General features: G+C 40.9%; 1 protein-coding gene across 1 annotated transcript; it reads right to left on the reverse strand.

The window, feature by feature from the left end:
* Positions 1–8,439: 8,439 nt before the first annotated feature.
* LOC124148176 lies at positions 8,440–16,558 on the reverse strand. Its single transcript, XM_046519145.2, has 2 exons — positions 16,485–16,558; positions 8,440–13,061 (listed from the first exon to the last, which is right to left on the reverse strand). Exon 2 carries the CDS (start codon positions 12,914–12,916, stop codon positions 9,386–9,388), a length of 3,531 nt encoding a protein of 1,176 aa, XP_046375101.2. The 5' UTR covers positions 12,917–13,061; positions 16,485–16,558; the 3' UTR covers positions 8,440–9,385.
* Positions 16,559–17,005: the final 447 nt, after the last annotated feature.

Below are 17,005 nucleotides of genomic sequence, written 5' to 3' on the forward strand. Positions count from 1 at the left end.
TGTTGTATGGCTGTCAGTGTAAACACGAAGTCACACATACTAAATATTATTTGCACGCACTAATCATAATTGTGTTTTGATCAAGGCCTACTTCCTTTGAGGTAGAAAATTGACGCAAGCTCCGATGTTCATACAGTTTGGCCCTCACTCTATGAGGTGAGGTGAGGTGAAATTGGGTTTAACGTCGCGTCCAAGATTATTGCACTTATATAGCGACGTGCATGCACGTGTATGTGTGTGTGTAGCTGCTTGTACTAGTCCGGACTGATGCCGATTTATAGTGCTAGCTCACTGACATACCATGCCGCAGTTTAACATGAATACCCCACTCAGACACAGTATACTGACTCCGAGCCGACCAGTCCTTGTTTTAGCCCCTTAATGCCGAGCGCCAGACAGGGTAACAACAAGTACAATCTTTTAACGTCTTTTTGTATGACGCGGCCCGGGATCGAACCCTGGACCTTCCGCTCTCCGGGCGGACGCTCTACCACAAGACCACGGAGGCGGTCCCTCACTCTATGAAGGTTCATACTCCAATGAACTCACACAGAGTGAAAGTAAAATCTTTAATATTCTGCAGTCTTTTGTTGCAGCTAGTAGATCCTTCAAAGTTCAATTAATACTTTGGTTGGTAATGTTGAAGGTTCTAATCACTATAATGTGAAAAATATACAAAGTGAAAGTCAATTCTTAATTGCTCCAAAATTTTGAGTTTGTTTCAAAAGAAGCACACATTCAATATACGGTAAATAAACGCGACAAAGCCATTTCCACATCGATTGTATGATGTATCATGAGTATGTGTTTATGAATCACTATCAAATAGTGGGAATACCAGGCGTTAGCGAAAAGGGAAACATATCATGCCACATCGGTGACACCCATCACAAACACATGCAAAGCCAAATCAAGTGTTCACCTGATAAAAATATGTTAAGTCAAAACAGATTTTTGCTTTGGACATATTTTTTGTCACTGTTGCTCCAAATTTGGAAATGTCCTCCACATGTAAACCAAAACTTTTTGAAAGCCTTACTTTTTAACGAATTGAATGTTTTAACCTTGTTGAAAAAACTCAAGACCCGTGAAGATCCAGGGTAGAATAGGTCTTCAGCAACCCATGCTTGCCCTAAAAGGCGACTATGCCAGTCGTAACGGGCGACTAACGGGATCAGGTGGTCAGGCTCACTGACTTGGTTGATGCATGTCATTTGTCCCAATTGCGTGTATCGATGCTCATGATATTAATTACTGGATTGTCTGGGCCAGACTCGATCTTTTCAGACCGCCGTCATAATGCTGGAATATTGCTGAGTGCGGCGTTAAATAACAAAGATACAAACAACCTGGGTTGTTGGGCCTCACGAAAGTGTGTGTGATCGTGTTTCAATATTCAGTTAAAATAATTTGGGTTATATCATACTGTGAGAATGTTTTTGTGTATCTTTTAAGACTTGTATCTTTTTAGACATTAAAAAGTACCTTTTTGTGAAAAGCCCAAATGTATTTTCCACACAGTACTCTTCCACACAGGATATCATTCAAACCAAACAGAAAGAAATTCAGGTTTCAAGTTATATTTATTCAAGACACTTTTGATTTATCACATTCCGGATAAAAGATTGTCCTGGAATATTGCTACATAAAGTACATATACAATATGTGACATATCTAACATGTTGGCGATGTTGTAGGAGTGTATATCAAAATTATAACACACAAACACAAAGAGATGGTAGAGTGTGGAATCACAGACACAGGACCGATGCCCTAGTGAGTGAGTGCCTCTTTAAACACTCACAAAGGGGGACACCAGAAATGGGCTTCACACATCACAGACACAGGACCGATGCCCTAGTGAGTGAGTGCCTCTTTAAACACTCACAGTGGGGGACACCAGAAATGGGCTTCACACATCACACATCACAGACACAAGACCGATGCCCTAGAGAGTGAGTGCCTCTCTAAACACTCACATTGGGGGACACCAGAAATGGGCTTCACACATCACAGACACAGGACCGATGCCCTGGAGAGTGAGTGCCTCTTTAAACACTCACATTGGGGGACACCAGAAATGGGCTTCACACATCACAGACACAGGACCGATGCCCTAGAGAGTGAGTGCCTCTTGAAACACTCACAAAGGGGGACACCAGAAATGGGCTTCACACATGTTTGCCTCATGTCTGGATGGAGATTTAACAACCTGAATAAGCATGGATGCATAAGCAATGAGTGAGTGAGTGAGTGAGTGAGTTGGGTTATATGCTGCTTTGAACAATATTCCAGTCATATCACAGCATGTCAGCTTGACGTCGAAGGAAAGCCTGAAGTGATGCAGGTCTTAGACATTTACCTCTTTGGAGAAATTCACAATCCGTGGTACGGTGCTGACAAACCTGTAAACAAAATTGGGGCAAACAAGGATCCGAACCCACGATCAAAGGGTTGTCATGCAACAAGGGCAACAACTCTTCACAGCGTATTGCGGCACCTTAGTTTACTGGGCCACCCGAGCCCCTGAGAAGCCATGAAGCGCCCGAGTGAGTGAGTGAGTGAGTGAGTGAGTGAGTGAGTTGGGTTATATGCTGCTTTGAACAATATTCCAGTCATATCACAGCATGTCAGCTTGACGTCGAAGGAAAGCCTGAAGTGATGCAGGTCTTAGACATTTACCTCTTTGGAGAAATTCAATCCGTGGTACGGTGCTGACAAACCTGTAAACAAAATTGGGGCAAACAAGGATCCGAACCAACGATCAAAGGGTTGTCATGCAACAAGGGCAACAACTCTTCACAGCGTATTGTGGCTACTTAGTTTACTGGGCCACCCGAGCCCCTGAGAAGCCATGAAGCGCCTGAGTGAGTGAGTGAGTGAGTGAGTGAGTGAGTGAGTGAGTGAGTGAGTGAGGTTATTGCCGAAGGCCCAGGTTCGATTCGCCACATGGTACAATGTGTAAAGCCCATTTATGGTGTACCCTGCCGTGATATTGCTAAAAGCGGCGTAAAACGATACTCAATCACTATTGGCAGGGGGGACATCTTCACACATTGTACCCATGTGTGGGGAATCGAACCTGGGAATCGAACACTTTAACCACTAGGCTACCCCACTGCCCTACAGAGCAACAAGAAACACTGTGCATCAACTGTAACAGTATGGTTGGCTGCAGTTAAAACATATGAGAAGGTAACATACATACTGACACACATTGCCATGATTATATACCACAGTACACAGCCGGACAGTGATCATAGTGGGAGGGCCATATCATCCCCAGCCACAACCTTGAAGGGGGATATAGGAATGGTTGCTGCTTGTCCGTCCTTCCGTCACATTTCCGGAGCCAACTTTCTTATTATGAGACTTTGCATATGTAACAAACACATGCTGAACCCGTGCTGATGTTGATGTTTTGGTATATAAAAAAAAAATTTAAAAAAAAATAACAAAAAAGTAATAGAATCTGAACTTTACTCAGAAAATCGCTATCCCAAAACATAACATTTGTTACATTTTCTCAGAAACTACTACATGAAGTTTCATGAACAAAACTTTGCAAGCTTATCCAAGAGATACTTATAAAGATTTGGTGTCACAAATTATTGAGTTCATTCATCAAACACTTGCTTGACAACTGGCAGATAAGGAATTTTCACACAGTATTACATGTAACCCTTAATACTTGTATCGCTTTGTATCGATACATGATCTCAAGATACGTGCATAGCATCACACACTCAGATACATGCACAAATGTCATGTAGCCAAAAAACAGTTTCAAGATGGCTGCCACAACAGACATATTGAAAATAAGATCAGAATTCACACTGTACAATTACTGCATATTGGCACTGTTGAACATGCTTGACTGGAACTATCTGAATCTTTGGCTCAGGGGAGCTTATAATACAACAAATTGTTTTCTTGGAATGAAATAAGTAGTCTCGTTGTGTCTTGGGAGTGAAAACGTTTGTTTAAAAGTCTGGAATGAACAGTGCAAAAGTTGCATGGTTGATAAATGACAACCCATGTATGACATGACCTTCAAAGTGACCTTGACACTTAACCCTATCATGACGTATGACAGGTATTAAGTGAGTTACTTAGAGTTGGTCATAATTGATGCTTTGATTTTTATGAATTGACATAATGTTTAAGACATGTTTTGCAATCCAACATCTAGTGACCTTTATCTAGCATGAAGGTCACCAAAACGTTTATTGATCAAAACCCTGCACAAGTAAACATGTACCAGTTTCATATATTCCAATCATAAATACTCAATTTATCATGTACACAAACTTAGAAAGCGCCTACTTCATGCAGAGTGACTTTGACCTTCAAAGGCATCTGATCATATGCAAACACAATTCCCCACATAGTCTAAAAAATTAATAGGTCTTGGTTCTCAGGCACTGACCACATCATCACAAAGTCTGCCGCACGTTTCGTCTTTATTTCCATTTTAAATTTAAAAAAACCATCCTAATACTTAAAAACAATGCGATCCAATATGGCAAGCAGTTACTTCCCTTTACATGTGCACTGCTTTACTCACATCTCGTGTTATGGTCATGGCAGCAATAGAAGTTTGTATGCTTGTTGATGTAGGGAGGCCCTTCCCCAGGTTGATGGTACACAACTGTTTATTTGGTGACATACTAGTTTCAACAAGCCAAAAAAATTAAAATACCTGCCTGCCCGCACTATATTTCAAAAGTCGAACCAATTTTTTTATTTTTTTAAGCTAAGTTTTAACAAACAACTAAGCCCACGTTACGATGTCTGTAATTAATTGTAAAAGACTTGAGAATATATTTCACCTGCAAACTATAGGTATATAGTATTTAAACTTAGAACTGAAATGTAATGTTATCCAATACCACGATGCAAGAGCCATGTAATATAACTGTATAACATGTATGAAATATGGGTCATATGGCCTGGATAACAACATACTGAAACGAAATGAAAATACAACCATGTATATATACTCATCGCCAAAAGAAACACGAACCATAGAAACATATAGAGAAGTATGTAGTTAAGAGTGAGTGAGTATAGTTTTACGCCGCTTTTAGCAATATTCCAGCAATATCACGGCAGGGGACACCAGAAATGGGCTTCACACATTGTACCCATGTCAGGAATCGAACCGGGGTCTTCTGCGGGACGAGCGAATGCTTTAACCACTAGGCTACCCGACCGCCCCTGTAGTTAAGAGTGAGTGTACCCATGTCGGGAATCGAACCCGGGTCTTCGGCGTGACGAGCGAACGCTTTAACCACTAGGCTACCCAACCGCCCCTGTAGTTAAGAAGAGATGTCTCCAACACATACCACTTAATGACAAAACTAACAGTCAAGTGTTACCACAGTGTCTTTAGTCTAATCACGAAATGCTGCACGCTAATTGTGCATCTCGAGTCATGGATCTATGACGTCAAATATGATGCATTCATAAGCGTCGGTTCACACAACTTAACAGTATGGTCGTTTGTGCATCGAACCAATCTAATATCTCTTGAATATGAGTAATTCTTCATATATTAACCAACATGTATGGTAGTCGTGTTTCTTTTGTGGGTGAGTATATATCATGTTTATCAGGTTCGAAGACCAACATCTGTCATGAGGGCCTGGGTGAGAAAACCAATTACTGCGACAGCATCATGGTGCCAAATTTGGGCAAATAAAAAATAAATACACACCATATTCGACGTAATAAGCGCCCAGGGCGCTCTCAAAATTAGAAATAGGAGGCTTTATAGGGGAAATATTATTATGGTAAAAAAAAAACAGAGTTGAAAAATAAATTTTGTGGTTTGTGCTGACAGCCTGAAATGTTTATGTACAACAGATATATTTTTCCCGAATTTAATTGCCCATAATAAAGGGTGCATATAACACACGAGTGCGTATTATACGCGAATAAGTATTGTGTACATTGATCAATAGGAAGGGGTGCTAATTGTGATTGTTCACTAGCCAATATATTAGCAAATATCACCGTGGGCGCTTATTAGAGCAGGGCGCTTATTACGTCGAATACGGTATTAAAGACTGCAGTTAGTGTAGAGGAATAATTGCTGACACTTGAAATGGTAATATGACAAAGAACCAGTTTCATTTTATGAGTGAGTGAGTGAGTCTGGTTTAACGCCGCTTTTAACAGTATTCCAGTTATATCGCGGCGTGTCAGCTTAATGTGGGAGGAAAGCCCGAAGTGATGCAGGTCTCAGACGTTTACCACTTCGGTGAAACCCACGAGCACGGGTATGGTGCTGACAAACCTTGAAACATAATCGGGGCGAACCGGGATTCGATCCCACAATCATAGGTTTCTGGCGTGCCCAAGGGACGCAACTCTGCACAGACGACTGGGCCAACCGTGCCCCCCTTCATTTTATGATGGAAAAATTCATGGTGATCATGTCTAAAAATTCACTAAAATTCAGATCCTGAGCATCCCTCATCCTCCTTCGTCCTTTGATGGTGTTGATTTTATCATTCAAGACTAATGAATACCCTCCCTTACCTAAATATATCTGCCCATAAAAAGGACAATAATGAAAGTGATTAATTTTACTCACAAAATGTCCATATCAGACCATATCAGACCAGATCACATAATATGAAATTGTACTTAAATATTGCTATCGAAAATAGTAACACCTTCTGAGTTGCGGTTTCCTGTAAAACGTTTGATATACGCAAGTAAATAAGGACTATCATGAAAATTTTCATCTTATACAGGGGGGCTTATAAACATAACATATAGGTATAGAAGTCAGTGAGATGGCACGTTTTGGAGCAGGGCGCTTAATACGGCAAATACGGTAATAGGACAAATGTGCTGTCTGAAAGGTGCTATTTTTGTTATTGCACATGATGCAAACATATGTGTTCACCACAAAATAAACTAACGAGCCTGAGTCACACTGCTTATTTGGCAAGACATTCACATAACCTTTCATATAAGTCTTGAAGAACAAAACAAAATCTAATATTTCTTGTTAAGTTCATATTTATCTAATGATCAGCCAGGATATTTCACAAGGTAACAAAAACAAAACCTATGGCCTTAAGTGGTTGTTTATCTGTTCGTTGGTTTGTTGTTTAACGCCGCACTCAGCAATATTCTAGCAATATGACAGCGGTCTGTAAATAATCGATTCTGGACCAGACAATCCAGTGATTGACATCATACATGACATACATCAACTAAGTCAGCAAGCCGGATCCTGTTAGTCGCCTTTTACGACAAGAATAGACTCTGTATGGCAAGTATGGGTTGCTGAAGAACTATTCTACCCCGGATCTTATCGGGCCGTCCATCAATACAGCTCTCTCTCACCTCACAGAAAAGAAGTCATGTAGCATGGCTCTTATCCCCCTGACTCAAGAAGATGACTTCAATAATCTTATGCTCGACTGTTTGTGATTCAAACTGTTCTTTTGTTCCTGATTCAAGAGGATGTCATTAGAATATTTTCCCAACAAGAAAACACCTTTGCCCCAAATACCAAGGAATGTACTACACCAAACACAAGGGTAAAAGCAATCACTTTCACCTCAGATTTAAACAAAATTACCCAAAATACTAAGGGATATATAGTACGGGGATAAAAGTAGAACACCTCCACCTTTAATACCAAGGATACACACGACAGAGGTTGAAACTAACAAGAATGTGGCACAATAAAAAAATGTAATACTTAAAACATGACATAAGTTGCATAAATAAAAAATTCAATCATACATGCTCGAGATAATGGTGGTCTTCCCTCAAACTGAAATGTTCTGTAGCTCACCAGACTTATGAAGAAAGAGTGAGTGAGTGAGTTGGGTTTAACGCCGCTTTTAACAGTATTCCAGTTATATCACAGCGTGTCAGTTTAATGTTGGGGGAAAGCCCGAAGTAATGAAAGTCTCAGCCGTTTACCACTTCGGTGAAACCCACGAGCACGGGTATGGTGCTGACAAACCTATAAACATAATTGGGCCGAACCGGGATTCGAACCCACAATCATAGGTTTCTGGCGTGCCCAAGGGACGCGACTCTGCACAGCGAATCGCGGCGTCTTAGACGACTGGGCCACCCGTGTCCCCTATGAAGAAAGAATTTTATGACACTTCAACATTATTTTGGTACAAAAATCTTTAGTGTGTGGAGGAAAAATTGGTGCAATAGATTCTAGAAAAATAGGAAGAAAGGATCTTTGCAACATCTTTCTAATAGTTACGCCTTACATCTTCTTGCAGTCATAAAATTACAAAGTTTAAGCCTTTTGTTTGTTGCCAAAAATGACATTTTCTATATGGCTACCATTAGTAATGGTATTTGCCTGAATTTCGTATTACAGTTGATTGCAACAATGTTTCATGTTTTGCGTAATGTACCACAAGATATTTCATTCATTCTTTCATCTGTAATTTGTCATGAACCAGAGTAAAAAGTACCTCCCCTCACATTTTGGATAACTTCTTATTTTGTTGGATGTTGCTATGGCGACAACGCATGTGCAATAGACACATAATATACAGGAAACAGGTTGCAAATAGTTTCGCCTTTTGGACCACAGGAAACAATGGCTAATTTCGTAATTTCAATTTGACTCATCACTGATGTAAAATTTTCCAACAGATAAAGATTTGCATGATTTTGAAAAATGCAATAGACCAGTATTTTCTAAACGTATTGTGATACATATTCATTAGTATTTCATACAAGGAATACCGGTAATACTGAACACCTCTAACCACCATGTTTGGAAACAGATCAGAATTCTGTGACACACCATCGTTTCAACTCCTTGGCCGTGGAGTTTGCAAGATGACGGACAACTGGACGGACGACGGACAAAGCACTACAGGAAAGCTAAAATTTGTTTCCAGCTCACTCACCCAGAATATGTAACCATTAGGTTTCATCACCTTGTCCTACCATAGTTTCTCTGTTATCCTACATAGAGGGGGAAACAGTGACGGAGTTGTCTTACTCATGGAGTTTCAGCTAATTGTGGGTAGAAAGCCCAAAGTAACGAAGGGTAGAGAGGGTCCCCACCTTGATGAAACAAAGCATGGGGATCACAGACCAGGGGCCACAGTAAAGGCAAATCATTGGATCCTGGCACGACAAAGGTAGGCAACTCTGCACAGACAATTCCTGCACCTTAATTACAAAACCTCAATGCTAGTGAACACAAACTTAGTAATGCAAATATCTATGCTCCCAAGTTTACTTATCCAGATATACATTACTAATTCAAACTTAATCAACTATTTCAAGTTTCATCCTGTTTAAGGCCAATTTTTACATTTTACAATTATTATGAATGTCAAAACATGGAGTCGAGCCCACCTTCAGAATGTAACTAGAGTTCCTTGAGAATAGCCTTCACATTTCCAATGACGTGATTAAGGTTGTTGTGAATGCAGTACTGCATGAGTGATTCGGCTGCCTTCAGAGCGTCCCCTCTTGACCTCAGGATCGGTCTGTCTGGTCTGGTGGCATCTTCTGAACCCTCCTCACTCTTGATGTTAGAAGCAACAGACTTTGAGTACTGATCATGCTGCGAGTCTCCGGGGCTTTCGGAAGATGACAGTGGGTAAGTTTCACCCCGTTTTGCCCGTCGAGACGATGCGTACAGACTACGAGCTAAAGGGGAGATAACTTCCAATGAGAAACTGACTGAAGGATCTGTCAATTCGTTTTCATTACCATCCGATTCCTCCTCCACCTCCGATGCATCACTTTCATTGTCACTGGATTCTTCTGTGCGGTTGACCTGAGAGGTGCTTCCAGTACTTTGTGAAGCATCTTCATTCTGGAAAGGAGCATCGCTGTTTCCATAATGAGAAGACTGATCACTGGCATCCTGGACGTGTGGGACAATCCCAAACCCATCCTCATTGCTGCCTCCTATGTAGTAGCTCAGAGGTTTCCTTGCAAAGCTCTCTATTGCTTTTTTAATTAGGTTGTCATAAACCTCACCGTCCTCCGTTGAAGGGATGTCTGGGCAGAAACCAACATCAAACCCGCAGTCAAAGAAGGCTCTGGTAACGACTCCTGCATCAATATCTTTCACAGCCTGGCTGAGCCACAAACACGCGTCCAAGACAGAAACATAACTGAGCACTTTGGAAATACCTTCGTTGACACTAGCCATCTGTGTGAGAAGAGCAGACAGCATACGTTTCTGGTAGTTACGCTTAAAGGCATCCACTACACCATGACACAAAGGCTGGAGCCGGATTGAGTACGTTGGAGGACATACCATTTGAACATTCTCCAGGATGATCTCAGTAGCATCTGGAGGTGCCCTGTCCACAAACAACACAATCTTCCTTCCTTGCTCTCCCATCCTCTGATCCAGAGACACAACCCACTCGGTGAAGAACTCAACTGTTGACCAAGTGCTTGTGCTCCATCGCCACGTCACAGGAACATCTGATGGTATATCTGCCTCAGTCTTCTCCTGTTTTCCTATGACAACAGGAGTCTCGAACTCTCCCAGGATATTGCAACACATGACTACGGACACATTTTGACTCTGGAACCGTTTCTTGATCTGATACTGAGCTGCATCTACAACCTGTTCCGGCATGCTGGTGAAAAATAAAACCGTCTCACTCACACTGAACACATCCTTTGCCTCATATTCCCTTGTGTATTCTGGCAGCTTTTCCCTCCATGACAAAATATCCTTTTCATCACAAATCACAAGATTCTTGTGATCATTGGTCACAATATTGTTCCTTCTTCTGAAGCTGTCCAGCCAGCCGTTTGAGGCCTTGAAATCATCTCTGCCCAACTGTTTAGCAATCTCCCTTGCTTTTGCCTGTACCAGAACCCCAGTGAGTTGACCCTCCCCCCGAGAGTGTGCCTCCTGGAACCACTGCCATGTCAGTCTGTTCACGTCATCGTTCTCTGCTCTGTGGTTCAAGCGTTTCATGCCTCCTTTGCCTGTTCTGCTAAACGTGTCCACAATTTCATCCTTCCTCCTCAGGATGGAGTGTACCTGTGATTTTCCTACCCCAAACATTGTTGCTAACTGTCTCTGGCTCTTCCCTTCACTCTGGAAGATGAGTTGAACCTTTTCCTCAATAGTCAAGTCTTTCCTTTTACAAACCTTGTCTTTCTTTCTCTTTTTGGGTTTCGCTTTTTCATTTGCACTGTCATCCATCAGTTCTAATGGATATATGCTTCCCAATGGAATGTTTTCTGGGGGGTCATAAACAAATCCCTGACCTGTTGAAAACTTAATATTATGTCTTTTTCGAAAAGTATCCAACCAACCATTCGAAGCTTTGAAATCATCTCTCCCAAGCTGGTTTGCAAACTCCTTAGCCTTTGCTTGCAGCATGGGACCTGAAATTTGCACTGACTTCATCTTGGCAATTTCTTTGAACCAATGCCAGGTCAGCTGATTAATTTCATCACTCTCTGCCCTGCTGTGAAGTCTCTTTCGGTTTGTATTCCCAAGTCTTTCATATGCTTCCAAGATCTCATTTTTCCTCTTTAGAGTGGAGTACACTTGAGAACGACCAACTCCGAACATTTTGGAAAGTTCTCGTTCTGGCTTGCCCGCGCTGTGCTGCTGTAGCAGTTCCACCTTCTCCAGAAGATTCAGCTCACACCGCTTGAACTTCTTCCCAGAAGCCGGTGTTGGTCTTTTACTATGTGCAGCTGAGTCTCTATCTTTCGCAGGATCTTCCCCAGGAGTATTTGGTTCTGGAGTTGAGACAACAGTCGAGATGCTCTCGTCAGCAGTTTCTACATTTTTAGCAGAATTGTCTTCTGATGCATCAGACTGGGCAGCTTCCTCCTCATCTCCTTGTCCAGAAACAAAGCTGGCATCTTCTCCCCATCCTTCATTGCCACTGACAACCTGGGAAGGCCACGGGGTCAGACCAGTGGTGTCTTTCACATACATGCCCTGCTTAGAATTGAACCCAATGTTGTTTCTTTTGCAGAAGCTATGCAGCCATCCATTAGAGGCACGGAATTCTGTTCGACCCAATTCAAGGGCAAACTCCTTAGCTTTTTCTTGAACAACTGGACCAGAAAGAGACACATCACCCTTTTTATATTCACTCATAAACCAATCAAGAGTAAGGCTGTTGATTTCATCCTTGTCTGCGCGCAAGCGAAGCCTTTTTCTTTCAAGTTGGCCTCCTTGTTCATACATGTTCATAATTTCTCTTTTTCGTTTTAGAATCAGATTAACCTGAGACTTGCCAACACCAAATATTTCTGCAAGTGCTCTCTGGCTTTTTCCTTTACTGTGGTGAATCAGATCAACTTTCTCTTGCAAGGTGAGTTCAATCCTTCGACCTCTGTCCTTTGAAGAAGGCAAAACTGGAATTGAGAGGAATGATTCGAGTTGGTTTGATGGGGAAAAGTTTGAGGTACTGACAACTGGCACTGGGGAGGCAGATGGCATGTTGTAAACAGATGGCTGGGAACTTGAAGCATGTGTAGCGTCATCCTTCGACATACTGCTAATCGTTTCATAGATCTGTTGGGGAGAGGTGAATCCAGTTTTCGACACAAGAGACTGAATGTGAGACAAGTAGGAGAGGTCGAGATCAGAATTAGTTTCTGAAACAGATGAGTCCGCTTCTCTACTTGTGGGTGGAATGCCTGCCCTGGCCATTGCTGCCCGAACCTGTGACTCCATTTTCAAAAGATGTTGTGGGTCAGTATCTGAGGTAGATTTTTTGCCTTGAGTTACAAGGCCGAGAGTGTTAACGAACTCTGACGTAGGATACTGCGTAGCAGACGGACAGGGCGGGGCAGGAGGTGGTGGTGAAGAGGCAGAAGTGAGTGAGTCTGAGGTTCCTTGTGATAATGACACAGCTACAGCAGATAAAAACCTCAAATCAGATTCATCCGATTCCATTCAGCGACACTTTTGAAACGGTCTAGGTGAGTTTTATAGGTCGTACATCACTGTCAGCATCCCGTTGCAGTTTCTACACTTGGAAGTCTCCTTCAGAAACACATCCCATTTCATTTGAATTCCTTGAACCTTTCTCGTGGTGACCCTGTAACATAAATGCAATACATGTCAAATTAATGTAATTTAATGTTACAAATCTGAGTGGCATGACATCTGGCAGTGCAAAAAAGTTATTCATGTTTATAAGCCATATCTCTTGTCAATTAACTTACTATTCACCACATTTTCTTGTGTATATTGCACACTTCCCCTCCCCCTCCCTCCCCCCCAAAAAAACAACAACAAAAATTGTACAGCCGTGTCGAAGCATAATACACATGCACAAAGAGTTTGATGCTTTCAACTGACATTACCGTGATCATATAAAATTGGAAATACCATGTCAACAAAATCGTACTGAAGTACGCAAGTTAGCCCTCTAATTACATTATCCGGGTATACAAAAAGTGCTCATTGTATTTCTGGACATATATTTGTACTGTATTCGACGTAATAAGTGCCCTGCTCTAATAACGCCCACGGCGATATTTGTTAATATTTTGGCTAGTGAACAATCCCAATTAGCACCCCTTCCGATTGATCAATGTACACAAGACTTATTTATTTGTGTATAATACGCACTCGTGTTTCATATGCACCCTTAATTATGGGCAATTAAATTCTGGAAAAATATATCTGTCGTATATAAACATTTCAGGCTGTCAGCATAAACCATGAAATTTATCTTTCAACTCTGTTTTTTCCCCACCAAAATACGATTCTAATAAGAGGCCCCCTATTTCAAATTTTGAGAGCGCCCCGGGCGCTTATTACGTTGAATACGGTGGTAATCTGTTTTAATAAGTTGTTGAAAATTTTATTCATTATTGTTTACAGAGAATGGATACACATATCATAAATTCTAGTTGGACTCATGGTTGTTTTTGTGATCAAAAGAGCGCACGACTGGAACCCTAAAACAATTACTCGACAAACTTTTTGTTGTTGTTTTGTGTTGATTGTTGTTTAACACCGCACTCATCAATATTCCAGCTATATGATGGCATCATGAGCATCGATCTACACAATTGGGATAAAATGACATGCCTGAACCAAGTCTGCGAGCCTGACCACCCGATCCCGTTAGTCGCTTCTTATGACAAGCATAGTCGCCTTTTACGGCAAGCATGGGTTAGAGAAGACCTATCTTGCCCCAGATCTTCATGTGTAAACTCGTCAAAGTGTTCCATACATAAAATATATATCCGTCAATATACCAAAAGTGCTTGACTTGAGGTTATTATTATATTAGGTATTTTTAGTAAAAGCTGCAATGAAAAATAATATGATATTGAAATATATACTGAACTAAAAAAGTGAGGGATCATAACTATTTTGCGGGATATTTTTATGAAATTTTGTGCTCAGTCTTCCCCATAAAAAGAATATCCAAAAAAAATATTTCAGTCGATTGCAGGACTTGCAAAGCATGTGAACCATCAACTGGGCGTCGACATACCTACAGGCTAGTTCGGCAAGGGTGGAAACTGGACTTTTATAGTCCCTTACCTTGGGAAGATGAATGTGCAGTGGTCAAATTTTGAAATCTTGCCAACACTGCCAGGGAGATAAACTTGATTGAATGAGTGCTGCTTTGAACAGTTTTCAGCTATATTACATGGGATAATGTGGAGATAAGCCGGAAGTGATGTGGGTGGTAGATATTCAGCATAAGCATGAGTTTGATTCTGACATGCCAAGGATCGTAATCAGGGCATGTCCACAATCAGTGGATCCTGACACAGCACAGAATACTGGTGTTGGTTATCACCCTGAATACCGGTATTTATATCAATTATCACACCTCTCAGACAAATTAAGCCTGTGTGGATTCCAGGTTAGAATCGGTCCCCAGCAACCTATGCTTGTCACAATGGCAACTTAATGGATCGGGTGGTCAGGTTTGATGATGGCATGGGTGCTCATGACATCAATCACTGGATTGTCTGGTCCAGATTTATTTATTTACAGGCAGCCGATATAGCTAGAATGTTGGTGAGTACCGAGTTAAGCAACAAACAAAGCATCTAATTGGTTAGAAAATTAATGAATCAGAACCAGAATTGTTTTCTCATCAACATGTACAATATAATGCATTTGAAGTGAAACAGTGGTCGTCAAGGCACTGTCGGATGACGGAACATTTACCTTAAATAAAATTCATAATTCATAACTTGTTTCATCATAATTATGTGAATACTTTTTGTAACACAATCTGGAACAGACAATGAAAAGAATAACATACCAACTTGCTCGGCTGGCTTTAATGTGTGCCACGCTAACAGCTGGATGTTCATGAGTTGTTTTAGCAAATTGTGGGGCAGGCTTTTAACAGCGAAACAGTAAACGTTAACGGAATAACTATTGCTCTTTCGATAATCGTTGGGAAAAGTCCAGATTAATCGTTAACTGATTATTCAATAAATCGAGCCACCACAACTAATTACATAACATTACAAGGGACATAAAATTTCACGATGTATTTGAAGAACCTTTTCTATTTCATCAAAATTGAATATTTTAATTATTGACAGTTATATGTTAATTTAGTTTGGACTATTAACATAGAATCTAGTTAATATCTGGGACCACATAATATCACAAATAACATTTCTTTTTTAGATAATGCCGATATTAGTGATATAATCAAATCAATGTTATTTTACACATTGCTAGATGTATGCCTGACTTCATGAAAAAGCAAATTACATCATAAATGTAAACCAATTCATTAATCATGATAATAGAAAAATATGACCATTTCTAGGGTGTGTCAAGTTGTTTTCATTTCAGGACCTTACATGTTTCATAATCTGAATCAGCTGGTATATGGTCTCTGTCTGAAGGCTATAGGACTATGGTGTGCATATTGGGCATGTTATCCATTACGTTTCGTTCTACAAGTACTTGTGCCACCAGCTCGATCAGGCAACTGATACGCTAGATCTCTGACACCACTCCAAACACTCCTCAAAACATAAACAAACACTGTAAACAAACCAATTTCAATGAAATCTTATGTTTAATTAAAGATATCCTGCATTCCGAAAATGCGCCCTGATCGAAAACTGGTAGATAACGAAGGAGAGTGCCCAGGAAACGAAAACATGAAAGCTTGCCCTGCGGTCGGAAATCGGGAACAGGCACCCTTGTTTTATCCGCACCCGAAGAACTTGCTTGGAGCCGAAACGATCGTCGAACCGAACAGAGCCGTGTGTCTGCATCGGTGTTTTAAATAGGTTGTAAACACTGCAAATGACATATCGAAACTTCCCCAAACGACCACTGCATACATTAGCAGGAAGGAGAAGACGACATTTTCTTCATTCTACGTGACCTGCCGAAAACAGCAAACCTGCCGAAAGCAAACTGGGGATTAACCTCGGTATTCTGGACTGATAATGTCTACCAACCGTTACAGTATGTACTAATGGATCCTACTGATTACACCAGACATGGGAACACTCACCAAATTGTAAATAATCGTTACTTTTTCCCAGGGCTTTGTTTTCAGGAACACATATAAGACCCAAGGGACATAACTCTTCTTAATGACTATTTCACCGGAAAATGCGTACAACGTGAAACATTAAAGATCGAATCCCAGTATTTTTATGTTTGTTTTTCATCAAATACAACATTATTACTGTGAGAAAAGTTCATATTATTATACGATGCACATACGTTATCATATGTTTTATCGAGAAATTAAAATGGTGCATGTGTTATGGTGATAATTTTGAGAGCTTGTAAATGTATTGCATGATGTACTAGCTACTGCTGTTATTGTGCTTTCTTAAAATTTCGGTAAACTACTTATCCATTTGGGAGAGCTATCACTTTTGGTTATTTGTTGTTTAGGAGCAGGGAAAGTATGTGTTCTTCTAAAGGTGTGTGAAATGAAACTCGGATTCAGTGAGGTGAGATGAGGTGAGGTGAGGTGAGAGACTTGATGCTCGTGGGAATTGCACTGATTTTGAGTCGCACTTT

Source organism: Haliotis rufescens, unplaced genomic scaffold, assembly GCF_023055435.1.
Source record: "Haliotis rufescens isolate VD_foot unplaced genomic scaffold, xgHalRufe1.0.p SCAF_42, whole genome shotgun sequence".
NCBI classification, from domain to species: domain Eukaryota; kingdom Metazoa; phylum Mollusca; class Gastropoda; order Lepetellida; family Haliotidae; genus Haliotis; species Haliotis rufescens.